General features: G+C 35.9%; 7 protein-coding genes and 1 pseudogene across 10 annotated transcripts; 7 read left to right on the forward strand and 1 right to left on the reverse strand.

Annotated features, from left to right (window-relative positions):
• Positions 1-1,401: 1,401 nt before the first annotated feature.
• Positions 1,402-4,817, forward strand: LOC126786916 (probable RNA 3'-terminal phosphate cyclase-like protein; annotated as a pseudogene).
• A 109-nt stretch (positions 4,818-4,926) lies between these two features.
• Positions 4,927-7,090, forward strand: LOC126789064 (uncharacterized). Its single transcript, XM_050515124.1, has 4 exons — positions 4,927-5,104; positions 5,214-5,306; positions 6,117-6,298; positions 6,781-7,090. The coding sequence occupies exons 1-4, from the start codon at positions 4,951-4,953 to the stop codon at positions 6,844-6,846; spliced, it is 495 nt and encodes a 164-aa protein (XP_050371081.1). The 5' UTR covers positions 4,927-4,950; the 3' UTR covers positions 6,847-7,090.
• Positions 7,091-9,014: 1,924 nt separating this feature from the next.
• On the forward strand, positions 9,015-10,168 carry LOC126788477 (protein PHLOEM PROTEIN 2-LIKE A9-like). The gene is made up of 3 exons (XM_050514473.1): positions 9,015-9,179; positions 9,292-9,383; positions 9,498-10,168. Exons 1-3 carry the CDS (start codon positions 9,126-9,128, stop codon positions 9,880-9,882), a joined length of 531 nt encoding a protein of 176 aa, XP_050370430.1. The 5' UTR covers positions 9,015-9,125; the 3' UTR covers positions 9,883-10,168.
• An 881-nt stretch (positions 10,169-11,049) lies between these two features.
• LOC126788483 (protein PHLOEM PROTEIN 2-LIKE A9-like) lies at positions 11,050-12,206 on the forward strand. The gene is made up of 3 exons (XM_050514478.1): positions 11,050-11,192; positions 11,297-11,379; positions 11,650-12,206. The coding sequence occupies exons 1-3, from the start codon at positions 11,133-11,135 to the stop codon at positions 12,053-12,055; spliced, it is 549 nt and encodes a 182-aa protein (XP_050370435.1). The 5' UTR covers positions 11,050-11,132; the 3' UTR covers positions 12,056-12,206.
• A 237-nt stretch (positions 12,207-12,443) lies between these two features.
• On the forward strand, positions 12,444-14,853 carry LOC126787197 (lectin-like). 2 transcript variants are annotated; one of them, XM_050513119.1, is made up of 3 exons: positions 12,444-13,286; positions 13,694-13,923; positions 14,055-14,853. In XM_050513119.1, the coding sequence occupies exons 1-3, from the start codon at positions 13,200-13,202 to the stop codon at positions 14,422-14,424; spliced, it is 687 nt and encodes a 228-aa protein (XP_050369076.1). In that variant the 5' UTR covers positions 12,444-13,199; the 3' UTR covers positions 14,425-14,853. The 2 variants fall into 2 exon arrangements, with proteins under 2 accessions (XP_050369076.1, XP_050369075.1); XM_050513118.1 differs by having other exon boundaries at positions 12,446-13,574; positions 13,808-13,923; positions 14,055-14,844.
• Positions 13,763-18,462, reverse strand: LOC126787196 (phosphatase IMPL1, chloroplastic). 3 transcript variants are annotated; one of them, XR_007671236.1, is made up of 11 exons: positions 18,011-18,462; positions 17,612-17,679; positions 17,310-17,443; positions 16,574-16,662; positions 16,417-16,474; positions 16,266-16,318; positions 15,800-15,898; positions 15,570-15,683; positions 15,210-15,311; positions 14,863-15,015; positions 13,763-13,909 (listed from the first exon to the last, which is right to left on the reverse strand). XR_007671236.1 is itself a non-coding variant. In XM_050513117.1 (11 exons), the coding sequence occupies exons 1-10, from the start codon at positions 18,314-18,316 to the stop codon at positions 14,917-14,919; spliced, it is 1,122 nt and encodes a 373-aa protein (XP_050369074.1). In that variant the 5' UTR covers positions 18,317-18,462; the 3' UTR covers positions 13,763-13,909; positions 14,868-14,916. The 3 variants fall into 3 exon arrangements, 1 of the variants encoding a protein (XP_050369074.1); XM_050513117.1 differs by having other exon boundaries at positions 14,868-15,015; XR_007671237.1 differs by lacking the exons at positions 17,310-17,443; positions 17,612-17,679 and having other exon boundaries at positions 16,417-16,484.
• Positions 18,463-20,709: 2,247 nt separating this feature from the next.
• On the forward strand, positions 20,710-21,779 carry LOC126788778 (protein CYSTEINE-RICH TRANSMEMBRANE MODULE 9-like). Its single transcript, XM_050514789.1, has 3 exons — positions 20,710-20,893; positions 21,216-21,423; positions 21,548-21,779. The coding sequence occupies exons 1-3, from the start codon at positions 20,860-20,862 to the stop codon at positions 21,609-21,611; spliced, it is 306 nt and encodes a 101-aa protein (XP_050370746.1). The 5' UTR covers positions 20,710-20,859; the 3' UTR covers positions 21,612-21,779.
• A 3,927-nt stretch (positions 21,780-25,706) lies between these two features.
• LOC126785746 (60S ribosomal protein L27-3-like) lies at positions 25,707-26,285 on the forward strand. The gene has a single exon (XM_050511378.1). The coding sequence runs from the start codon at positions 25,748-25,750 to the stop codon at positions 26,153-26,155; it is 408 nt and encodes a 135-aa protein (XP_050367335.1). The 5' UTR covers positions 25,707-25,747; the 3' UTR covers positions 26,156-26,285.
• Positions 26,286-26,323: the final 38 nt, after the last annotated feature.

The raw sequence follows: 26,323 nt of genomic DNA on the forward strand, positions 1-26,323 counted from the left end.
GTTGATGATGAGAATTAGATATAGAAGACCTATTGAATAAAAAATAAGATTAAATCTCACTCAAATGGCTAAAAAGCCTTAATAATGCCCTTTAGTCATCTCAATATGACCTTTTAGCCCTTAACTAAATTAGTTGAAGATGATTAAAGTTAAATTTTATAGAAAATTACTTAGTGGTATTAGACCACATTTGAATTAACTAAAAACTCATTTTTCATATTTCTTATACAAATTAAGACATAAGTCTAAGAAAAAAAATAAGTAAAACAAAACTGATTAATTAATTATTACAAAAATATTTGAAATACCCTTATTTTCGTGAAAATTACAAAATGCAACTCTTAGATCTAACAAATTTTGCTCTCCTCATTTTTAGTTTTTTTTTGTCGGTAAATTTAAATTTTCCAACCAAACACCGGCAATTTGGAAGTGAGCCAATATATAAAGTTGTTTCTTATGTCATGGGCTTTCATTTAAGTACCATATTAAATATGTTTTGAGAAATTTTGAAATTTTGAATTTTACTAACTAAAAACTACAGTAGCAGTTAGTTTCACAGTTGACAATAACAACTAGATATATAGTCGACAGTAGCAGGTATATTCCAAGTCAACAGTAACAGCTAGTTTTTAACTTGATAATAACAATTAGTTTTTATAATCGACAGTATCAAATAACTTCTTAATTGATAGTAGCAAACACTGTGTCAAAGATGGGTAAAAAAATAAATATTTTATGACATGTGACAACTTGCCATCATTTGGTCCTTATTTATTTTATCAAATTAAATAATTAATTGTTTGTAAACTAAATTGTTATATGATACTTTTGATTAGTTTGTTATAAATTTTAGTCATTTACCCCCTTAAGGAGGGTCGGAGATGGCCTAAGGTGACCAAAGTGATCTTTCGGAACCCCAACCGGCCTGCAGTTTTCTTGCAATCTCATCACCGACAGCAGCCCTGGCATCGTCGGCTTGTCACCATCATTCTTGAACCGACAACTAGGAGCGACATGCACCCTTACCACCACCCCTATTCTTCAAAATTCAAACCTCAGCAACTCAAACTAGATCGTTTTCCTTTGATTTGATCAAAACACATTGAATAACCCGATGATGTTGTCACACACATATAGTGGTCTAAAGAAGTCAAATCACGTGCCACCCAATCGGCCCATCAATTAACTGGCTAACACAAGTGGTTTCACTAATTACCAGCTGCTATAACTGTTGAAAAGTTTGTGTTTTTCTTCTGTAAAGCTTATAACTTGAATCATAATCAGAGGCATGTATTCTGTTTTTGAGTCTTTATATGTGGAATGAGATTGCTGACTTATAAATTGGAGGATTGGAACGTGTTTTTTTTTTGCCGTTTTCAAAGATAGTTTAATGTGTTTACAATGCACACATTTGGGGTATCTTTAACAGTTTGGATTAACCCTGTTGTCTCAACTCGAGATTCTGCAATATATAGCTATCATTATTATTATACTGTGTGGAGGGAAATATTACTGAGTAGAGACATAGAGGTGGAAGGAGGAAGATGGGAAAAAAAAGTTGAGCTACAAGAGGCTCTCTGGAAGCCAGAACCTAAGGCAAAGGCTTTGTATTGGCTACACTCTCGGCCACACCGGTTCTAATTGAGAACATACGCACCGAAGATACGTGGCCGGCCGGCTTGCGTCGTCATGAGGTATCATTCCTCCGGTTGCTCGAAAAGATTTCTGATGACTGTGCCGTGGAAATCAACTAGACTGGTAACTATTGCAAACGCTAAACAGTTGTTCATACATTTTTTTTTCATATATATCTGTTGTGTTGGAGGGCAGACTAGAGAAAGTTGACATGTTGTTGTTTTGTGTTGGAGATCTGAGTATTGTTTTGTGTCTTGGCAGGCACGAAATTGAAGTTCAAGCCAGGGAGAGTGATGGGAGGGACGAATCTGGTCATTCTGGTGCATGACTGTGGTCTTACTCGATCTATTGTCTATTTCTTGGAGCCTTTGATTGGGCTTGGTCTCTTTGCCAAAAAAACCCATCTCCATTAAACTTACAGGTAATGCATTATATGTTTTGTTTCTACTCTTTCTTGTATCGGTTTGCATGTAAGATCATGTGCAAGTACATAACATATTTTGGTTGGTAATATGGTAAAAGTATAGTACTATTAAGCTGGCTATCTCATGGGAATCGTCAATATGGGATTGTGAACAATGGTTAAGAGCACTAGTGGTTTTTTCCAGTGGTTTCAGCTGACCTATTTACCAAATACTTGTGCTCAAACACTTTTTATTTCGAACTTTTTCAATCTAGCTTTGATTTAGAAGACTTTAGTGGTGGAAGACATCAATATGGGTAGCCTTTTTTACTCTTTAGTCGAGTAAAATTTACAACCCTGTTTACTTCCTGAACCTCTGCGCGACTGCACCAACTACACCGCTCCTGTCCTCATATCCATAATACATCTGAGCTTGTCCATAATATCCTCTGTTTCTTACTACAAACAGGAGTTTCCATAATAGGAATTTCTTCTCTGGTTCTTCATTCAAATATCAGAACTTTTTCCTCCTACCGGTAACATCTCTTGTCTTTTTTCCCTTGAAATGAAAATTCCTTTTTTCTAACTCTATGTGAATTACATGATTATTGTGTATTTAAATGGAATAAGCCCTAGAAAGGCCCTAGGTTTCAATTTCATCCAGTTTCTTAATAGTTTAGAATAATTTAAAAAGCTCAAAAAATTATGGGATTATTCAATATTCAAGCCTTCAACCATCCTTTCAGCACAGATGTGGTATCTAAATTAGTGTCCCCAATATGTCTTGGTGCCCCTCATTACTGCATTAATATATCAAAATTCCTCATCTCAGTAATTTACCCGACTTAAATTATTACCTGCAAAAAGGGATCAGGCACTTGGTTAAGAGTAAACTCTTTGCGGCTAGCTGCTGATTTATTCTTTAAGATTGTGCCTCCTTAAGTGAATACCTTTTTCTTTCCAGGAATTACAAATAATTCAAAGGATCCATCTGTTGATACCTTTCCCATGCTTAAACGCTTCCGTGTTCCTTCAGAAGGGTTGGAGCTGAAAATAGAGAATCGTGGGTCTCCTCCGCTGGGAGGTAGTGATGTATCTTTGGCAATCCCGGTTGTGCAAAGTCTGACCGTGAGTTTCTGTGACTTATTGACCCTGGAATGACTTCAGATCTTCATTTGGGTTATGTATTCAAATTGTATGTTGTGTTTTACTATGCAGTCAGTGAAGTGGGCTGATGAGGGGATGGTTTAGAGGATCAGAGGAGTTACATTCTCAACAAGAGTGTCTTCACAGTTTGAAAACAATATGGTTTTTGCAACAAGAGTGTCCAACTTTTACCAGCTAGTATAGTATATATAATTAAAGATACAAGTTAGGAAAGTGCACTTTCATGTTATATTGAATTTGGAAATTGACTTTATGCAGTTCACCTTGTTATGGAATTTCACTGGTTGCGGAAACAACTTCTGGTTGCTATCTCTCTGCTGATACAGCAATTTCTTAAACACACGAGGAAGAGAGCTGGACTTGAAGATGAGAAAAAAGAGCTGATGCCTCCAGATGAAGTTGGTGTGCAAATTGCTTCTGTTCTGCTTGGGGAGATTGAGCAGGGTGGAGTGGTAGATTCAACACACCAGGTTTGTCATTGGATGCATTGTACTAGTTATATGCAAGCTGAGTTCTCTTCTCAATTTTATGGATCTTTAGAATCTTAAGACGAGAAGTTAAATGATCAATTGGGAACTCATGTGGTGGAAATAAAATTGGAAATTGTATATTTATTTGGCAAGATGAAGCATTTTCTATTTCATAGATATCAAAATTTACGTTGAAGGAAGACTTAAGAAAAATATGAATATAGGTGTACCAGTTATTCTTTTCCCCCTTTGTGGAGTTCTTTGCTGTCATTTTGATTTGTAGGGTTTGTTGTTTCTTCTTTGTGCTTTATGTCCACAAGATGTCAAGATGTCAAGATGTGTCAAAAGTCCGGATAGGAAAGCTCTCTCCTTAGGGAATTGAAACACTCACACATCAAAGATTTTCTTGGAGTTCAATTTGTGATTAGGGCTGATCCAACCACGGGGACTGTTATGCTCCAAGTGTGTTGGCTGTGGGCTTAAGAACCTATCTAGAAAGGTCTCATTATAGCCCCAATATGAGTTCTACCAGCCACTATATATCTTGTGTTTAAAGTATGGACAGGGCACATGGATCCATTCGAGAAGGATACGATTTTATGCGGCTCTGTGCTATGCAGTTTTGATGCAGTCTATTTGAACTCCTTTCATTAACAGGAAAGTTTGGCATTTATGTAACACATTAGTTTTAGTTTAGAGTTTGATTAACATTTCCTGGAATTGGGTACGTTGAGTTCCTACATATATTCAGCAAAATTTTCCAGTGTGTTTAAGCGTACACCTAATAGCAAATTGGGATATTCTTGCCTTTCAGGGATTGATGTTGTTGGCTGCCTGTTTGTGATAAATGTTCATATCCTTCACTTCAATCCTTGCTTTGTATCCTCAAAAATAATAAAAAGCATAAGAACGTATTGATATCCACCAACCTTTTATCCAATTCATACTTGATCATAACACAAAAAGACTTCGTTTGGTTTGTTGTTGTTTGAATACTAGTAGAGTAGTATAATAGGATTGGACGAAATTGAGGTTTCATTACTTTCATAGCAGTGATACCTTGGTTATTACTTAATAGTTACCAATTAGATACTGTTTATTGGCAAAAATAAAATTGTATGTTTTTCAGTTTGGACAACTGAGGCCCAGAATTGTTGTCCAAGCCCGCAGAAAGGAGCGGGAAAATTGGCCCATATATATATATATATATATATATATATATATATATGGGGTTGTAGGGTTTCTCTGTTTCAGGAGAATTGAGAGGAAACTAAAATGGAGAAGGGTATCCAAGGGAACATAAATCTGAGGAGAAATGGCGAAGAAGAAGAAGCTGTGGATTTGAGCGGTAAGGTGCACCTGCTTCCCTGCTGCATTAAGTTCAATGGCCCTTGTGATGTCTCAAACTACTTCAAACCCAAACCCACCGGTAAATATGTCCCTTTTACAAATTTTGTATAATCCATTATTGCTTTCACTTTGTGTTGACTAATTGAGAGTAATGGGTTTTTTGTTGTTGTTGTTGGGTTTGGATGAAGGAATGGAGTCCGAGGGTTTGAAGACGCAGGAGGCTTATTTCCGGGGAAGGAAGCTGCAGGGAGCTTGTGTTTCTATCCCTGATGGCTATTCTGGTATGTGTTTAGTACTTTTTATATCTAAGTTTGGCTTGATTTTTGATCTGAATGTTTTTGTGTTGATGCTCTTTAAGTGGGTTATTTGATTGTGGTCGGTAAAAGTTTAAGTTTTTATGCAGTGAAAAAGGCTAGTTCTATATGGTGTTCTAGAATCTTGGGATCCTTAGTTTAGGGCCTATACTGCAAAGCCGTGCTTGCAAAGTGTTGCTTCAATGGTGATGTTTTTGGATTCTATAATAGCCACCAAGGCAATGTAGTGGAAAGTACGAAATTATATAGTGGTTGCAGAAAAGTAAAAATTCAACAGTTTCAGATATAAAAGAAACTAGACATTTGAGGGAGTAATTATAGGAAACAAAAAAACTTTACAGAGACTAACTTGATATATGACTGTTACTTTTGCATTTGCGGTCTGAAACATAAAACGTTTAGGATTTGTCTTCATCAATGTCTAGTGCGGCTGTGTGTGTCAGACCTTAAATTTTTACAATTTTCATGTTAGCATAGATTTGAGATGTGTGGGTTAGGCAGAGGCTATTGAAGGTGTCATGGTAAAAGCTAAAGCCGAAATGTGAGCCTCTGTATTTCATGGAATGGTGATACTCATGGTGATTCGAGATGGTGCCTTGTCTTGTATATGACGGGGAAACATGTTTTTCTTGTTTTCCCTTGCATTGTGCTTCGTTACAGTAAGATCCTCTTATTGTTAAACAGATCTATGGCTGAGATAACAACAAATGATATTTCTGAATGATGTAAACTGTGTTCCAATTTTAATTGTACATCTTTACTATATATTCCTTTCAGGATTTGTTCTTGGGAAGAAGAGTCTTGACAAGAGAAATGCTTCTCATAGATCTGATGGGAATTCAAACTGTTGGGAGATAAATGCCAAATATAAAAGCATTACATATTGGAATCATGACAGCGTTCCTTCGCAGGATGATGCCTTGTTGCGTTCTTTCCATTGGCTTTCTGTAGCAAAGACTGTAAGTATGAACATCTCATACGTTTTAACCAAACGAAAAACTTCGTATGTGTTCAGCAAATTTTGATACGTACATTTGTCTATGGCATGTGTCTTGTGTATGACGATTGTTGATCTATCATTATATATACTTAAGCTGAACTACTGGGGATTTTTTAGCTGCCAATACTTTCTTAGCTGGTATACCTCTTTTTTCACGGGTTTCATACGTCAATACCTCATTTTTTTTTTATTGATTTAGAACTAGCTTTATGGATTGTTAACATTTGAGCCAGCTTTGCCAAAAATTAGTAAACTATTATGACTCCATGAATTGGACTGTATATGACACGTGGTCGACTGGATCTTGATCTATATCTGAACCAGAGATCTGTTATACAAGAAAACCAAAAATTGGATTGTGTTGATGAATTTTATGTAATATCATTTTATTGGTAAATGAATGTACATGAAATCTTATCTTTTTTTTTTGTATGACTGCAGATGCATGAACCAGTAACCGCAGAGGATTTGGTTTCTGCATCCGCTGCTCTGGAAAAGTTGAACTGATTAAGACATTTAAGAAGCATTGTAGCTCTGGGTACATCTAGAAACCTTTGACTTTGAATGCTTGTGCAACCTGTATTGATATATCTGAATGATATTCTATATATTGCGAATGGAAGTTATGTGAACTTCCTTCTCCCCAAACTTAGGATTTTATTGTTTTTTTTGTAGCTATAATTACCAAATTACTTCCGACATACTAGACAATCATAAAAACATTAAAAATTGTAGTTCAGTATTCCTGATAACTAGTGCATGTTTTCCTTTGAAGTTATTGCAAATTTGCTAGGTGTCTTGGAATCCAAGTGCTGCTTAAAAAAAATAATTATATTAATTATTTAAACTCTAAATAAATTCATCAGTTACATTTAAGTTCAGAAATTTTGGTGCATTTCACATTGGCTTCAGAATTCTCCCTTGTTTTGTGAGGTTCCCAGATACATAATTCTTTCCCCCTAGTGTTTCACCATGTTAAATTGTGAAGTAATCCCAGGGAACCCATTGAGCTAGGTATAGCTAATTTACCCCTGACTGTAACTGGTCAACAATACATTCACCTCATCAGCAGCAACCCCAGACATGTACACGAATTCCATCTAGAAGTTCCTGTTTACTGATGATCTTATGCACTTTATGAAATTCATTTTTCTAGACATTCCATTCTCATTTCTCCAACTCTTTCACATATTCTTCGCTTCTCTTACACTTGCATAGTTGGATACCAATTGACTTAAACATCAGACATTTAATGTAACGCGTACAAGTAAATGCGTGATGCTGGCAATGATACCTTTCTCCAATCAAGATCCTTCATACTGAACTTTGTCCTACAGCTGTTGCAAAACGTATTCATATAACCCTTTTTATAAAACTTGTGGCAGAGGGTTTAGATTCTAGAATTATGATTGCAGTGGCTGCTTATTACTTTATTATTTATATACATATATATGGGCCACAGTAAGGCGCAGTCTTTTGCCCGGGAGAGAAAGAGGTGATGAAAACATGAAGAACCATTCTTGAATAATTCTGGTGCTGATTGTCAATGGATGTCAACTTCTTGTTAAAGCAGCGGCCACCATTGAACTAAGCAATTAAAGTGTTGAAGCTCAACTCAACGAGATAAGCTCGCTGACGACGGTATGAATCGGTTTGGTTGGCAAATCGAGTTGGAACATAGTTTCGATCTGTATACGCAAGAGACCGGACATGGATTCAAAGGTAATCTGTATAAGATTAAAGTGGGGAAGACTCGTGTGAGATACGAGGAATATTTGAGTTGTAAACTTGTAATTACTTGTTGCACTTGATGCCAAAGAACTAATAACACCAATAATATATGGTATACAAACGCCAGGGGTACTATAAAAAACACTCATAACAAAATCATAATAAAAAATAGAGTTAATTTCAGTTTATTCCCTAAATTTTACACCAAAAATCATTTCACCCCTTAAACTTTTATTTTACTCAGTTTTTCTCCCTTATACTTTTAAATGACATCAGAGTAGACAAAATTCAGATTTTATAGGTTAAAATCCAATAAAAAAAACTATCAAAAAAGTCTTCAAATCATATATGCAAGACCAAAACAAAATTCCCAATAATTTTACAACAATACTGAAGCTTTAAAATTAGGTATCATAACATAATTATCGATATAATCCATATAAATATCCGAATTTTGTCTTCTCTGATGTCATTTAAAAGTATAAGGGGGAAAACTGATTAAAATAAAAGTTTAAAGGGTGAACTGAATTTTGGTGTAGAGTTTAGGGAGATAAACTGAAATTAATTCTAAAAAATATTTGAATTATGGAAATGAAAAGGCAATAAATCAAAGGTTACTACAAAGTCTTAATCAGATCATACATATGTATTTGAATATGTAAATTAGCTTGCCAATGGAAACTGTCACAGGTTTCATGTCTATTACTATAGTAGATACTGATCATTCTCAAGAATATATAAAGAGAAATAAGATTTTACTCGAAATATTTTTGTATGAAATTGTCTCAAGTTGAAAGAATTGGAGCACTCGAATATCGTTAATTTGGAAGATTCCTCTTTTAGAAAGCCAAGAAACCTCTCATATCAAGTCCAGAGCAATAACTTGAGACCCTACACAGTTCTGATTCCTTCTCTGTCCATTGCATCCTCTATGTATAAAGAGGCTCTGTAAGGCGCTTGAGCTTTATATTCAAGCATCCTGCAAAAGAAGGAAATATATGCACAGAACAGTATAACACAGACAGAGGAAGAAGATAACAGACTTGGGTTTTGATATGGCTATGACTAAACCCCATCACCCAGCAGAGAAAGACGAGATCACAAAGGAAGTAAGCATGTTTGTTTTTTGACAGCTCTTTCGTTTTGGCTTTTATAGCTCGAAGGTACGTTTACAATTCATATATATAATGCCAATAGATTTGATGAGTTCTCCTATTTTAGGGAGATAAGTCAGATATCTACGTTATCAAACCACGAGGGCTTAATATTGTATGGGGCAAAGATGAACGCTACTGGAAAATTCCAGACAAGGGGTAAGGAACAAAAGAACTTGAACTACTGATCCTTGCGTATTAAGCTCATTGCTCAATCTCACTTATGAAGTACGATTAGTCTAAGGTGTGGACACTCTATTTATCATCTTGCAGGTGCACGGGACCTCTGGAACTGATACAGGTCTCATGGCTGGAAGTAACAAGCTCAGTTGATTCGTTGGAATCCGGGAAGGCATATGAGCTGACCTTCGATGTGGAACTGACGTCAGATGCATTCGGTTGGAAAGACATACAAGTGTTCTTGATGGCAAAGGTAGGGAAGAAGGGAAAGTACAAATGGACAAAAGTTAAACTCAATCAGGATCAGAGTAACAAGAAAGTTACAATTCCTGAGAACTCGAAGCTTAGCATTGGAGTCGTTCCAGAGGACTCAACGGACAACACCCTTCATTTTGGTCTGTATGAAGTGTGGAGTGGGAAATGGAAGGGAGGCTTGAAGATTCATAATGCCAAAGTAACTCCTGCTACTGCACCTTGAACCTGTCTGCGATCTGCAATCTTTTCTATCATATATATATATATATATATATGGCTATTGAAATATTTCTACTTTGGATTTTATATACAGAAATCGTGATCACCCGGTGAATATAAATTTCTAATTTTTCATTCACCTGATGACCATGAGAAGTGTTTATGTACGTGACTACATAATAATCAGAATCGTCTTGTAAGGTGATTTGAGATTGTTAAATAAAAAGGTTTCTTGTATACAAGGAGCCAATTGATCATCTATAAATGCTGTTAGTTCAATAATCAATAACTTTTATGAAATGCCCTTCTATCAGATGATACATATATGTCAAAGTTTGGGATATATAAAAGATTTCAATTCTTTTTAGTGTAGATAGAAGTTTTATTATACGTACGGTTGCATGCATGGGTGCACCACAATTACACTAAAGAATGAAGACAAATTAAACTATATATCAAAGATCATATGCTATATTTTCTGCTTATGAGGTGCAGCGCTGTTAATGCCTTGTGCATCATCTTTAATGTTCGAGTTATCTCCATGATCGAGTGGACTGGAAAAAAGTGATGATTTGAAACTGGTGGCCAAGTTACTGGTGCATTATTACAATCAATCAAAGATTCACTTTGGCATTCAAACGTTGACAGATCAAATAACAAAAATTTCTGTTTTTTTAATTTCATTGTAAGAAGACAATCATTTATATTATGTAACTATCCTTGTACCTGTACGCTGATACACATGTGGTTGTCTTGCAACCAAAATCCAAGGACAGATGAAGAATTTTTTTTTTCCTAAAACCAAAGCTAACCTAAAACTTAAGAGTTTAAGAATTTATAAGATAGCGCCACTAATGGGAACTAAATCAAACGACATCGTTTCATGTTTGCAAGCAGTAGAGATCAATTGATCTTTTTCCTCAAGGAAACTTTTGTATGAGCATGTCTCACGTTGAAAGAACTCTAAGATCATCAATTTTCAAGTAGGGGGTGAAGATTTATATATATATATATATATATATATATATATATATATATATTCCTCTTTTAAAAAAGCCATGGAACCTTTCATATCAAGTCCAGTGGAATAACTTGATGCCCTAGACATTTTTTATTCCTGCTTCTCTTTGTAATCCTGGAGATATATAAAGGCTCAGTAGGGCTTCATCTTTATATATGTATAAATAATTGTGCAAAAGAAGGATAACACAGAGTCACAGACAGAGGAAGAAGATAACTGACTTTGGTTCTGATATGTCTATGACTAGACCTCATTTCCAAGCAGAGAAAGATACAGATGCAGTCCAAAAGAATGTGAGCATGTTTAATTATTTTTATTTAGCCTTCCTTTTATGGTTTTGTTTGTTTTAAACCAATTTATAGCTATGCAAGATCAGAAATAGTCTTCTTGTTTGCAGGGAGATAACTTCGTTATCAAACCACGAGGACTTAGCATTGTATGGGGCAAGGATGAAAGCTACTGGAAAATACCAGCTAAGGGGTAAGGAGCAGAATTATTTGTAGTTTTTGTACTACATGGATGTTTCTCAGTACCTGCATGCATGTTAAGTCTCCTCCATTTCTTTTACACCTCTGTAACGATTAATTACATGAAACATTCTGATCTCCACATTGTACTTCTCATAACACTTTGATTTGTGCCCCTATGGCCCTATCAATCTTTTTTTGAAATGTTTGTTACATATATAGACGTATACACACACACAAATCGTATTTTGCTATAAGTCTATAACACTGCATGCATATGCAGGACAGATGATGCTGCAGAGCTAATGCAGGTTTCGTGGCTGGAAGTGACAGGCTCAGTTAAATTAACAGCTGGGAATTCGTATAATCTGACCTTTGAGGTAGAACTGCTATCAGATGCATTTGGCTGGAAAGATATACAAGTTTTCTTGATGGCCAGGGTAGGTAAAAAAGGAAAGTACAATTGGAAAAAGGTTCAACTGCAGCCGGCCGCGGGGAAAGAAAAGATTCCTAAGGATGATGATAAGCTCACCATTGCAGTTCCAACTGAGGAAACTGACACCACCCTTCAGTTCGGTCTGTATGAAGTGTGGAGTGGGAAATGGAAAGGAGGTTTGAAGATTTATAATGCAGAAGTAACGGTGATTCCTGATCCTGACCACAATCTGCAGTCTTTACATATTGCATGAATGTGCGCCACTGTGCCTTGGCGCCTTATTGATATATTTTCCAGTTTGGATACAATTCTACACCTTTATGCATGTTTACATAATAATCAGAGTGGGATTCTGTAAGGTGATTTGTGATTGTCAAATAATATGTTCCTCATGTTTGTGATCAGAGTGGAATCCAATCGATCACCAATACATGCTGCTTTTCGTATATAATAAGTGTGCATTCATAGAGAAAAACATATCGAAGTTTTTTTCATATATATATATATATATATATATTGTGAAATGAGAAAATAAAAGGTAAGAATCAACCTAAGTTAAGCTACCAACATTAAGATGTGGATCAAGAATTCAAGATCACACAATGCTTATTAATAATTAACACTACTTGGAATATTAAACGTTGAGTATCAATTGAACAATAAACAAACTAATCGGGAAGTACATTCCTGATTTCACTTTCTCAGACTAAATTTATAGACAGCCGTTGAACTACCCCAGTTTCATACAATCAAAGCCTACTGATTCACAAACTACCTTTCATTGTATAAATTAGGTCGGTCTAATTCCATCAAGTTTTCTCTCTTATAAGAAGACTGACTTCCTACATGTCGGACAATAAGCTCTTCGAGAGTAATGTGAAACAGGTATGGGAGCATTTTTGAGAATCTGGAATAAGTAAAGTAAAATATCCTCCATGCATGGTATCTTCAGCCTTCAAAACTTTTCATTTCTTCTGCAAAGTAAGGAATATCGCAGATGATTGATGCCTCCTTATCTTACACTGAAAGGTTTTTCGGCAGAATGGAATAAAGGGTTTTCTGATATTTGGAAGTACTTTCTGTTCTCATTCTATTGCTTTTCCTACGTCCTCATCCCACCGCATACTTCAGATCGACACCACCAGGAGAATAAACCGAAAAACAAAGAACGGAACACGTTTACCAGGCATCTTATCTTTGTTCCATCGAATCTATTCGATTGCAGATTTCAACGAGGTCCTCGTCCAGACTAGAATCACACCTGGTGCTGAATATGAAGTACTTCATCATGCATGATGTGCATGCCAGGAAAATGAGTGATGCATCCCCGGATTGCTATATATATGAAGTACTAGCAGCATGGGAACAGAAAAGAGAAGTGTGCGTGACTTCAAGAGATGGGGACAGGGTGGTCACAAGATGAGGCCTCACAGTCGCAGCAGCAGAGTCCTGCGCAACCAAGTAACAATGCAGCAGTGGAGAAAGTAGCAGAAGCAATGCCTAGTGGCCCTAAACCCATGGCAAAAGTGGAGAAAGCAGCTAGTTTTCAGGCCAAACCGTCAGCTGATCACAACCAGGGGACCAAAGTAGTGAAAGAAGTCACGGGAATCTTGGCTTCTCCAGTTGTACAAGTGAAGCAGCAGCAGCCGCAAAAGCAGCTCCCGCATAATTTTGAAGCTATTGTGAAAGATGCAGACACTCCTATCAACAAGTCTCCGGAACACCTGTTTGGACATCTTTATGCTGGAATACTCTTAAACCAAAAGAGGAAGGCAAGCCCCTAATAACTCAACTGATATTTTTCATATTTATGCTTTTAAACTGCGAATTTGTCTATTTCTTACTGAATTTCAGCTCGTAATCAATTTGTGCGACTGTTAAACTTAAACAGTGCACCTTGAGAAACAAATCTGAAATCAACCAGCAAGAACATGAACATCAATCAGTATCATTATTGTTCTTTTTTTTTCTCCCCCGAGTACTAACAATGTCACTGTTATTACAGAAGTATTGGGTTGACAAGAAGTCCAACAACTGCTTCATGGTGTATCCAAGGGATCTCAAAATCACTTGGGCTGAAGACAATCGTTACTGGCGCTGGCCTTCCCTGGAAGAAACAAGGTACGATTAACCACCAGCAAATATCAAGAAAATTCACAGAAGCAAACAACAAGTGTGATACGTTGGTGATTAACTAAATACTTTTAGTATAACATTTCTTCAGATCAATTTCTAACTCTGTTTCCTTGCAGTAATGTCTTCATTGATGCAGCTGAACTGTTAAATGTATGCTGGCTTGAAGTTCATGGAAAAATTGATTCCACAAAACTGTCACCAGGAACTCTTTATGAAGTAGTATTTATAGTGATGTTGAAAGCTGCAGCTAATAATTGGAAAGTTCCGGTCAATGTTAGACTCACTCTTCCAGATGGTAACAAGCAAGGACGTAAAGCTGAACTTAATAAAATCCCAAGAGAACAATGGACAGAGATACCGATAGGCGAGTTTAAAGCATCACCAGGTTTATCTGGGAACATTGAATTTTCGATGTATGAATACGATGATGGGAAATGGAAGAGTGGTCTTTTGATCAGGGGTGTTGCCATTCGACCTAAAAACTAGGAGGTACTCAAACTTGGCTTATGAGTGGAGAGAGAATCTTCTGAGTTTATCAGCAAAACTTCTTAGTGGTTTGCATATGTATAATGGTCTTCAATAAAATCTCAGAACTTGAAATTTTTCAAGTTAAAAAAGATTCTTGCAGCAAATGAACCATAAAGTCAATACCAGGATAACTACTGAAGCTTAGCTCAGAGCTAGAACAATTCAAACTTTCGGCTCAAATAGATATACTTGAAAGGGGCAGAGCTGGACATTGCATCACTCTATTCACTGCCACTAGTCATAGCAATATGTAGCAGAACATATTTTGCTGTATTACGCACAACTTATCTACCATACATCTGAACCTAATTAAACTTCAAGTCATATAATTGGATGGGAAGAGGGCGTTCATTCTTTAAATAACTACACAAGGAATTATTAGACAAGAGAGATCACCTTACTTATGCTTCCAGCAGTCTTGGCCAAAAAAGTAAGTAATTTTCAGTAGATTTAAAGTTCTGTCCTGTAATTGTCAGGCTTATACCACAATGAGAAATCAATTTCTTTGCTCTTCAAATTCTCAGTTGCTGGTGCAATCCTCTCCAAAAGCTGGAATTCACAAAAATGAGTTTGTACAGTTATTTCTTAAAAATTGATACAGTATTCACTATTCAATATTATTGTTTCTTTTACTTGAATTGAAACTAAGCACCACTGGAGAACTCTATGATAAACTTGTATTTCACAAGACACAGCAGAATATTTTTCTATTGGATTGTGGATATAACTGCAGATAGGCTAACCTTGGAATGCAGCATTCCATTGGATACCAAAACAGATCTATCAAAGACACAAAATTTTCCACCATCCATGCATGTAACCACGCCTCCAGCTTCCTCAACTATCTGCTCAGAATTCCAATACCAAATCGTATGAATAAAGGAACAACATAGAGACACTGCCAAGTTGTAAGATCACAGTTTAAAATAAAATAAAAAATAAAACATTTATGGGAAGATATGTTTGTGTGCAAATTAATGGTTATGGCCATAGAATGCAAAAGAGAAACTTCTCAAGATACACTCACAACTCACTTCACCTAATATGGATTAAAAACATGTCATATGCCTTAATAAATGCATTTTGAGAGAACAAAGCATTACCAAAACACCAGCAGCCATATCCCATGGCTTTAGTCGATATTCCCAGTATGCTTCTACGATACCAAGAGCTACGTGGCACATGTCTACTGCAGCAGCACCGAGCCTTCTCACACCCTGAAACTTAGAATAATGGGAATAATCGGAACAAAAGGAACAGAGAGGCAATGAGGAAATAAGGTTACTTCTCACGCTTATAAAAAATAGCTTAGGAGTGATATAGATGTCAATACCCTGCTGACATCAGTGAATTCTTTGAATAGTTCTATGTTGGTGGCCCATGGATCATCGTGTTCATAACCAAACCCAGTAACAAGAAGAGATCGTTCCACCTGAAAAAATGGAGAGGGTGAGCCTGAACATAGAAGAACTTCAACTTTACACAGCATGCATACATAGTCAAAAAGTCCTGCTAAAATACAAAACATGTGTCCAAAGACTAATCTCTCAAGATACTTTGTAGATCAACACTTATTCTCAGACTAGACGGCAGTGACTCCTTCCAATTGGGACATTTCTTTAGTAAGAAACCTACATTTTCTTCTCTTTTGAATTCCCCAACATCATATTCTCATCAAACTCAACAGTGCAAATATTCTAGGACATATATGATCAGAATTCAGACGCATTCGACCACTTCATATATGATTTGTTTTAACTGATAATTTCAACTTTTATATTTATGAAACAATTACTAACCTTATCTGTCTGACTCACGTGAATCTTTTGGCCATTACAAAATGCTCCCCCACCTACCATAACACAGATTATCGCTATTAGATCAGGAAAACACTCTGCGTTTGAATCAAATACAGCAGAAAATAGTACATCTTAGACCAATTTTGCTTACCAGCACTAGCAGAAAAGATGCGAGTGTTCCAACACATTGGGCCTCCAACAAACTCTACCTGAACATAACTTAAAAAAATCGGACTATTAGTTTCCTTATGTCAACATATGCAATTTATAGATTACAAGTCAGAATAAAATCTGGTATCGATCAGTACCACAGCAGAAGCAGCAGGTTTTCCTCGATATAGAACTCCCACAGAAACTGCAAAGCTAGGGTAACCATGTGCAAAATTTGTCGTTCCATCTACAAAGATATTAAAGGTTAGATAACACAGAGTGACAAAACTAACAGACTTTTCAGATTTGTATTATAAAGGTATCTGGATTGCATTCGGGCTGCCCACAACCCTAGTTATCACTGACAGACCAAGAGGTCTTTCCATACTAGGTAAACTCCCTCACCAAACTTTCATTTACAAAAAAAAATATATATATGAGATAAGAATATAAACATTTTGAACAACTTGGCGAGTTAATTAGTGCAGACCATGATCCAATACAGAACAAGGTTAAGCTTATGGAATCTTTGACGAGGCATTCTAATACCTGACAATCTGACACATTAAGGATTAGTCTACTTCTATGAACTAAAGGACATGTATTCCTGTTTTCACAGAATAAAACACTTCAGCACCCCTATTTTAGCTACTTATTTAGATCTAACTCAAGTCGGAGAGAAAAAAGTATCCTGAGAATAGTTAGCGGTAATGAATATCATAACAAATGGAAACTTATCCACTTTAGTCATTCAACTCGGCGTCGGAGCTAAAACCAACTACACGCCAAAATGTAAACATATGTTTATGTATAAGTTTGATATCAGAACAAACTATCCGAGACTAAATACAAAAAAAAAAAAAATCAGATAGTCACATCATACAATGTACAAACCTAATGGATCGATGCACCACAGATAGTCAGATGATGCATCTCCAATAATTCCACCCTCTTCTCCAAGAATAAGGTGGTCTGGAAAGTTCTTTTCCACAACTTCTAATATGGCCCCTTCACTCTTTTTATCTGTGCTGCAAATGATTCGTATATAACATCAAAACTTTGTCTTGGGCGTAATACATCTAAAGTATGATTCCTGAATCTTAATAAAGCTTCAACCTTTACATGCACGAAACTATTTCTTTTAGCTTTATAACATTCACCATATATGAAACTAAGCATGTTGATTAAACTCTTACTCAGTAACCAGGTCAGTAAGTCCTTTATAGGTAATATTCTGAGGCTTATTAACAGCATCCATCACAACCTGAAGTAAAAACAGAAACAGATAGCATAAGCTACATAGATAATTTCAAAAAGTGAACATTTGGAGACTTCCGTTGTCATACATGACAACAAATTATCACAGGTACAAAAGGACACTATAGACCAGTAATCTCTACTGATATCCACATGTACAAGATCAAATATATACTTCTTTTCTTCACTTGGGTACCCTCAATTTCAACTATTGAATGGAGCTCACATTGATTGGACAAGAAAGGATGCAAATGTGACTTGGGTTTCTCTAAATTTACATAATTTATGTAATGCAGGCAAATATAGACTAGCACAGAATAGAGTTAGAGAGATCAAACCTCAGCACCAGTCTTAGCAGCCTTCTCAACCACTTCAATGAGCTGACCAGCTGGGATGGGCCCAGTTGATGGGGCACCCACTTTCACATACTGCTTCTGATTTGGAATTTCGGATAGCACAGCTTTGGTGCAGAGAGTTCTTGTTGGTTTGGAAATTGAAAGTCCCAATCTTTGAGACCCATGTCGCAATTGCTGCCTTGAGTTGAGGGGAATAGACTGGCTTGGTAAACTTGGGGGTAAAATTGATCTGGGTCTTTTAGAAAATTTCAGAGCAAAGTTAGCAGAGGAGACCAGGGACCTGCCCATATTGAAATGAAAGACGAGAGATTAAGGTGTTGGTAGTTCTCCTAGAATTCTAGAATCCCAGTTGTGTTTGATTCCCGATGCATTAGCAGTTTGTGCTCTGCCACGAATTTTGTTACGGCGGTATCAGATGATGTTGGAGGAAGCATCTTTTTGTGTCCACATACCTTGGAGTCTTGGACACGAGCATCTTTCCCATTTTTAACTTTTTACTTTTCTAATAGTTTTACTTGCTGTAACTATATTCTTCATCTTCCTTTTTCTTTTTTTTTTACATTTTTCTTTTTTATTTTATGTTTGTTATTTTCATAATGCAAAATTCTAAAGTGAGATTCTATTCATACCTCTTAAAACAACACTTAGACCTCTTTTTTTCTTAAGTTAATGTTGACTTTGTCAACATATGCGAAATTACTAATACAGATAAAATATCATAATAAACAAAAACAAAGATTTCATTACAATAATAATCTTAAACAAATGAGAATCTAACTAAATTATGATATTATCATTTTCAATAATTCAAATATGCATCGTAACAAAAATATTGTTTTCACTTTATAGACGTTTATTTTTTTACTTTTTAGCTTTTTATTCTTCCAGTTTATTGTGATCCGTCTGTTTAAATGCATTTTGTTATTCTGAATTGTAGAAAAAAAAATTATTGTACTGTGATTCTATTCAATGTTGAGAGACTCGATATAGTTACAATAAGTTTGAATCAATTGGATTAGAATAGGTTTGAATCAATTAAATAAAAATTTAAAATAAAAATATGGTTTTATTGATTTTATTGGATTATGAGCATTTTGGGGTTGAGGAGGTCTAAATAGGGTTTATCAATTCTAAGCTCCAAACGTAAGTATCGAATTTATACAATAAACAATTATATCATACTTCGTTGACAAACAATAATGCACATATAGGGGCGGCTACAAATAAAAATATAGGCAATAATACAATAATTTTTCTTACATCGTTCATCTAAAGTTATTAATGTACGTTTATAATATTATAGGTGTGCACCAAATATATTTACTTTTTTACATATTTCCTTACACCTAGTTATTCTTTTGTTTTAAAGGAGAAGTCATATGACCTTCAATTGAACTCAACACAAAAGATAAATAGAGTACAACTAGAGGTGGCAAACGGGTCAAGCCAGGCCGGTCCGGTCTATTTTAAACATGCCAAAATCGTGCTTGTGTCGTGTTCGGGCCGGTCCATTTATTTATCGTGTCGGGCTCGGGCTGGGTCATTTGCTTAAATATTAAGTCCGGCCCGGGCCCGTGTCGGGTCATGAAGCGGGCCGGCTCGGCCCATTAGCATTATATGACACAATTAAAATAAAAAATATCATGTGTTTTGAATATTTGTTTTATATAACTATTTAGAGTAGTAAAATAAATAAAATACTAAAACACATTTCATAATCTTATTTTTAAAAACGTTACGTATCTCAAAATAATGATGTTTTATTCAGTATTTTGATAATATTTGTGAAATATTGTAGTTAAAATAATGAAATAATCAATAGATTTTAATTTAAAAAGTATAATATTCAAGTTTAATAATGATAATTGTTTAAATATTGATATAAATATTATAAAATTATGTATTTAACGGGCCGGTCCATGAATTAATCGTGCTCGGGTTGTGCCGGGCTAAAAACGAGCTCGGGCCGTACCAGACCCATGAGCCAAAATATTTCGGCCCGGTCCGGCCAATTACAATAACGGGTTCGGACCGGACTCGTGCTGCTAACAGACTCAGACCATGTCGGGCCGATTTTTAACGTGCCGAATCCGAACCGGACTCGGGTTTTTGGGCCCATTTGCCATCTCTAAGTACAACACAAAAGAGAACCCGCGTATATATGTATGTCCATATATTAGATTATGGTAGTTCCATCGAGTATTGACTACAAAAATATCTGCTTCACTTAACAATTACAAGGAGAACTACTGCAGAAGTGCAGATCATTAAGTGGTGATTTTTATATATATACATCATTCCTACTCATCTAGAAGACATAATCGATCATCTAAGGATTTCATCTTCCCTTGAAAACTTTTTTAATATTAAACAAAATATTCTTGCACACTATCTTGAAGTAAAGTAGCAATTACACAACGCTTTCCTCGCTGAGGCTCATCTCTAGTTTGAAATCAAACACAGAACCTTCTTCTTGACTTTGAAACCATCAAGCTGCCAAACAAAAAGATAGCTAACATCTTCAAAGAAATTATCATAAGAGAAATTGATTCAAGCCCACATGTACTAGAGGCCATAAACTAATCCTTCATCATCCAAATATTCTTTGTATACACACGCGTTTTAATCAAGGCCGCCATGTCTGAAATATCTATTAATAGTCTGCATATAACCATCTACTTTCTCAGCTCTTTGTATCTTCGTCCTACTTTAGAAACATTACTATCAAGCAAACATATAAAACCATAAACTTGATCGATCTCTATCTCTTAAGCCTATCATTTAGTTCTCTCCAATTTTTCTTGCCAGATTAATCTTAAGCTAGTCATACCATGAGTCACTACAACCAGCATTACCAGGGTGCAGGTAATTTACTGCCATGATTTTATGTCTGTTTACTTGAATTAGTTGGTTAGTTTGATTCATTAAGTTGTACATATATATGTTGAAGTTAAAAATTGTTTGAGATAATATACTAATTAGTGTTTAGTTTCGACTTTCGAGCAATTACTCTGTATGTACTATGTAATTATATTGAGTCCAATGTCCAGTACTTCCAAGTTTTGCTAATATTAGCCATAAAACTAGTATTCATCAGAGAATATTACTCAGAATAAGTTAGTTGTTTGTTCCATACTGATTATTTTGCTCAACATTAATCATGTTTTACGTACTAATTAAATTTCAGGAGTATATCCACCACCACCACCAACTTCATACCCTCCGCCACCAGCCGGGGCATATCCTCCACCAGTTCAAGGATACAATCAAGGTCCTTATGTTGTTCCACCACCAGTTTCATACCCCATGAAAACTGAGGGATATCCCCAAGGTCCTCAACAATCAGTTCCCTACCATCAGGAGAAAGGCAAAGGCGGCGGGTTTATGACCGGATGGTAAGCATTTTCGATGCCTGAATGGCTGACTCCGGCCGGCTTTGTTCATTGATCTTTCGACTAGATATACACAGAATTAATATTTGCTTAGATACTTACGTACATTGCTGTTTTGGTGTTGCAGTTGTTCTGCCCTGTTTTGCTGCTGCCTCTGCGATTTGTGCTGCTTGCCCTGCTCAATCTTTTAAATTAAATTATTCAGATGGTTGTATATTCATTTGTATTTGATTTATGCCGCTGTATCAGTAATGTTCCCTTTTGTTTATAATTAAGCAGCTGATTCGTTATTACAGAGACCTTAATTTCCTATGTGTAAAATCATGTCGTGATTAATAGATTTTGTTACGAGATACTATAACCGGGATACACAACATACACTCCGATCATCACAACTCACGAGTATGATTCTAGACATGCATGTACAACGCCATAGCTGATTGGTTCTCACATTTATGAACATGAATTACCATTTTGAATATAAACAGTATAAATTACACAATTGTTCGTTGTTTGGTTCCATGATCTAATTTTTACAGTATAAATTACACGATTATCATTTTGAAGGGAAGAAAAAAAAATTGGCTATATATAATCGGAAAGTGAGTTCAATAATTGATCACTTGAGTAAAAGGAAAAAAATAGTACGGGTCACCAAAATATTATTATCGGCATAAACATTGTAATTGAGTTTTTTTTTTAAATTGTTATCGGAAAGAATGCATTCATATCATCAAAGAACTTACAAAACAGAGCAAAATCGGCCTCATTAAACCTTCCAAACGGAGAGAAAGAGTACCGCACTCCAACTTCAGAAAACAACTAAAAACTTTAAGAACACTCACTAGAACATGTTTTAATCACTCTGGTTCAATCAACCACCAAAAAAACGGATAAGGTAGAGAAAGAGCCTGTTTTGCCACACAGTGAGCTGCAAATCTTGTAATATTGCACCTTCTCGGGGCATACTGCCATGAGCACGACTGAAAACCAGTTTTTAAAGTTGTAAATTTTATTTTACCAGTTTTTTAAAATATTAATATTTGTCCGTAAAGTGGTAATTGAAATGGTTAAAATTTTATTTTAAAACTTTTGAGGACAAAATTATTATGTTCAATACCAACTTGCTATATATTGTAAGATTTTTTTAAGAACTCAGTTACAAATTCGAGGACAATAGTATTGCATTGATAACTAATTTTACAACTTAATGATAAAAGTTAACAAACACCATGCATCAAAACTCTTGCCCACAATGAGGAATTGAGGATAGGACTAATTAAGGATCATTAAGTAAATGTCGATCTTCGTCCAATGATTTGAAGCTAAAACATTGTCCAACAAAAAAAATCAGTTTATTGCTTGATACCTAATATATTAGGGAGTTCTATTTGCACCTCTCACCGTTGTTGTTTGTACCTTCTCTGCTATTAACACCTTCTAATTACTTTTAACAAAAGCAAAAAACCAGACACATCTCCTCTTGTTTACACCCTTCGCCTAAACCCAATACTCTGGATTCCTAAACCCAATACTCTTTTTCATTTTTATCGGGTTTCCGATCTTTTGGGTTTTTGGATTATCATCTGGGTTTACTAGGATCCATATTGCTACGGTGCTAAGATGAAACAAACTTTTCCCAGTCCATCTGAGGGTAGCCAAGGTCGAGATTAGGATGTCAGGCTCGATTCTTATATATTAAGAGTGATACTTGAGCTAAAGAGTTTTAACTGAAGACCATATCTGCCACCGCCTATGATCTACTATAAATAGAGAGATGCTTGGTTAAAGTCGCATAGCACATGAGGGTCCTCCGATATGAAGAGAGAAGGAGCAGAGAGATATAGGGAGATAGGTTTTTATATATTATAAGTGAGGTTTTCTCCCATGATGCATCGCACATCTATCTTATATATAATAGAATAGGTATGCAAATGCATATATATTGGCCTAAGTGAATTTCGATCAAAATGATTGATGAACAATATTCAGTTATTGATATTTTTCATAAGACAAGAGGTCGTCGTTGTGACTTATGAGGTAAAGAGGATTCTTATTAGGTTAATTTTGTTTTTGTCCTCAATTATATTTTCATACGAGGTGAAAAAGTCAAAGATAAATATAAAAAAATTATTGAGGTACAAACAATAATTTGGGAAGTGCAAATAGAACTTCTCTATATATTATCACTAATATGTTTAGCTGAAAAAAGTGTTATGCTTATATAAACCTAACATGTAACCATTTGATAAGTTAAAATATGATCCGAAAGTGGTATGGACATGTAATTAAATAGTCTTTAAGTAGTGCTCAACTTAATGATCCTCGTTAAAATGACTCCCTCCGCATGAGTGTGTATTGTGTTGCTGATTTTGTATGACTTTTCTTGTTTTGGTCTAAATTTTGTAGGTCTTTTCTTTGCAAACAAACTAATTCTATGACTCCCTCTAGAAGAGAAAGGTCACACACTACGGAATATTTCTTCATATGTGACTTCCTCATCAGTTCCCATAATTAATCAGTTTGAAAATAATACACACAGCTTAATTTCTATGTTTACTAATTCAACGTCAACTCGTCAACGCAGCTTACTAATTGATCAGATTTCCCTCATAATATTGTTTCCATGTATAATCTCATAGTTTCCAAGCTCTTTAAATTAAGAATGTAAAACACACTTTCTCTCTAAACTTAATTATTAAGTCTATCATTCGATCATCGATCAATCCGGTTTTTCTTGTATATCGATCTTCGATCATCAATCATCATACCATGAGTCACTCAACCCAGAACCTCCAGGATCCAGGTATATATCAGATAGCTAGAAGCATGATGATTCAAACTGTTTATATATATGATTTAGTTGGTTATTAGCTAACTAATATGATCCGTTCCATATGTGAGTTATTAGAATACATGGCATGCATGCAATTGAATTTCATATTGCTGTTAATTTGGAGTTCAATGAATTTACTGTCCATATACTCAAACACAGCAAATAGATCTACTTGTACCCTTCTGATTACCAACCAGAACATTTAGCAGTGAGAGTTTGCCTCTAAAGTGATTGACATATTTTTTCCAGACCCCTTTCTTCGTTTATTTTCTTCATGAAAGTACATGTATCAAAATTAATCATGGTGTATCATTTAATCAAATTCCAGAACAGTATACACCAACACCACCACAAGTTCAAAGATACAATGAAGGTCCTGAAGGTCGCCAACAATTAGTAGATCCCTTTCATCACCATCGGCATGAAGTTGGATTCTGGAAAGGATGGTAGGCGTTTTCTTACTACAGTAACCAGTTTTTCTCGACTTTTCTGTTTGTAGATATTGATAAACTTATGCTTCAAGAATATATATATATATATATATATATATAGAATCAATATATATGTGCTATTAACTCATGTACGTACTGATTTTTGTGTTTGCAGTCGTGATGTCATGTTTTTCTTCTTCCTCTCGGATCCATCGCTGCTACAGCAATGGCTTGCAAACTGCATGCATGATCCACGATCAAAGAAAAGGAGATTGTATTGACTTATTATCAGATATGATCTCGAACTTTGTTTATGCTTAGAGTAAAACAGGCATAAATATAATGCCCATGTTTGCAACTTGGTTTGTTACATAACTAAATTAATGTAAAGCAAATTAATATGATAATTTGTTGTACATATGGTGCGTTTGGTTCAAGGCATGTAACATCTTGTGTTAGATAAGTTAGACTATTCTCAATTGTGCCACGGACAATAACACAACTCGGATTTTACAAAGACGCGTTCCATTCATGCCTAACACCATAAAATATGGAGCCCTGAAATTCTCATTCATGAAAAAGAAGCCCTATTGGTTAAATGAACATGGATAGCCATGACCGATCTCGAGTTAAATCACGAGATTCAGTTCCAACATGAGAATCAATCAATCACATCTACGTGTGTGCACGAGTATAAATATACGACATGCATTGTTAAGGTCCATAACGACAAGCATTGTTAAGATCTCTAACTTTAATAAAGATGCACAACCGTCCCAATATATAACCAGCTAAGTTTACATATGTACTAATGTACATGCACATCTTGCATATAAGAATTGGTATGTTTGAGTCGACTCAATTTTGTATATGGTTGTATGACTTGTATCAATTTACTCTGACCTAAATCTCTCTTTTGGGCTTTTACCGGCCCTGCAGCCCTTTGATCTTTTAAAAGCCGATGCCCAACCTCAACCCAGGCCTACTCATATATAAAGCATAAACCTCCCTCAAAGTCATTCGCGCAAGCCAGAGGATTAGGGTTTCCACAGAGAACGAAATGGTGAAATTCCTCAAGCCTAACAAAACTGTGCTCCTTCTTCAGGGGCGCTTCGCCGGAAGGAAAGCCGTGATCGTTAAGGCATTCGATGAAGGAACACGTGACCGGCCGTACGGGCACTGCCTGGTTGCCGGAATAGCCAAGTATCCGAGCAAGGTGATAAGGAAGGACTCGGTCAAGAAGACGGCCAAGAAGTCGAGGGTGAAAGCCTTCATCAAGCTCGTCAACTACCAGCACGTGATGCCCACGCGCTACTCCCTCGACGTCGACCTCAAGGAGGTGGTCTCCGTCGACGCGTTGCAGTCACGCGACAAGAAGGTCACGGCCGCCAAGGAGATCAAGGCTAGATTGGAGGAGAGGTTCAAGAGTGGCAAGAACCGGTGGTTCTTCAGCAAGCTTAGGTTTTGAGAATTGAGAGATCATTTTTACATTTATCCAATTGGGTTTTGCTTTTTGATCAATGCAGTACTAAAAAATTTGAGTGTTAATTCACAGCATGTGTTCATCCGTGTTCACTAATTATGAGCTTTGTTGTTTTAGATTTGATCTTAGTTTTTGGTTAGTATTCACCACGAT

The sequence above is a fragment of the Argentina anserina genome, chromosome 3 (assembly GCF_933775445.1).
Source record: "Argentina anserina chromosome 3, drPotAnse1.1, whole genome shotgun sequence".
Taxonomy (NCBI): Eukaryota; Viridiplantae; Streptophyta; class Magnoliopsida; order Rosales; family Rosaceae; genus Argentina; species Argentina anserina.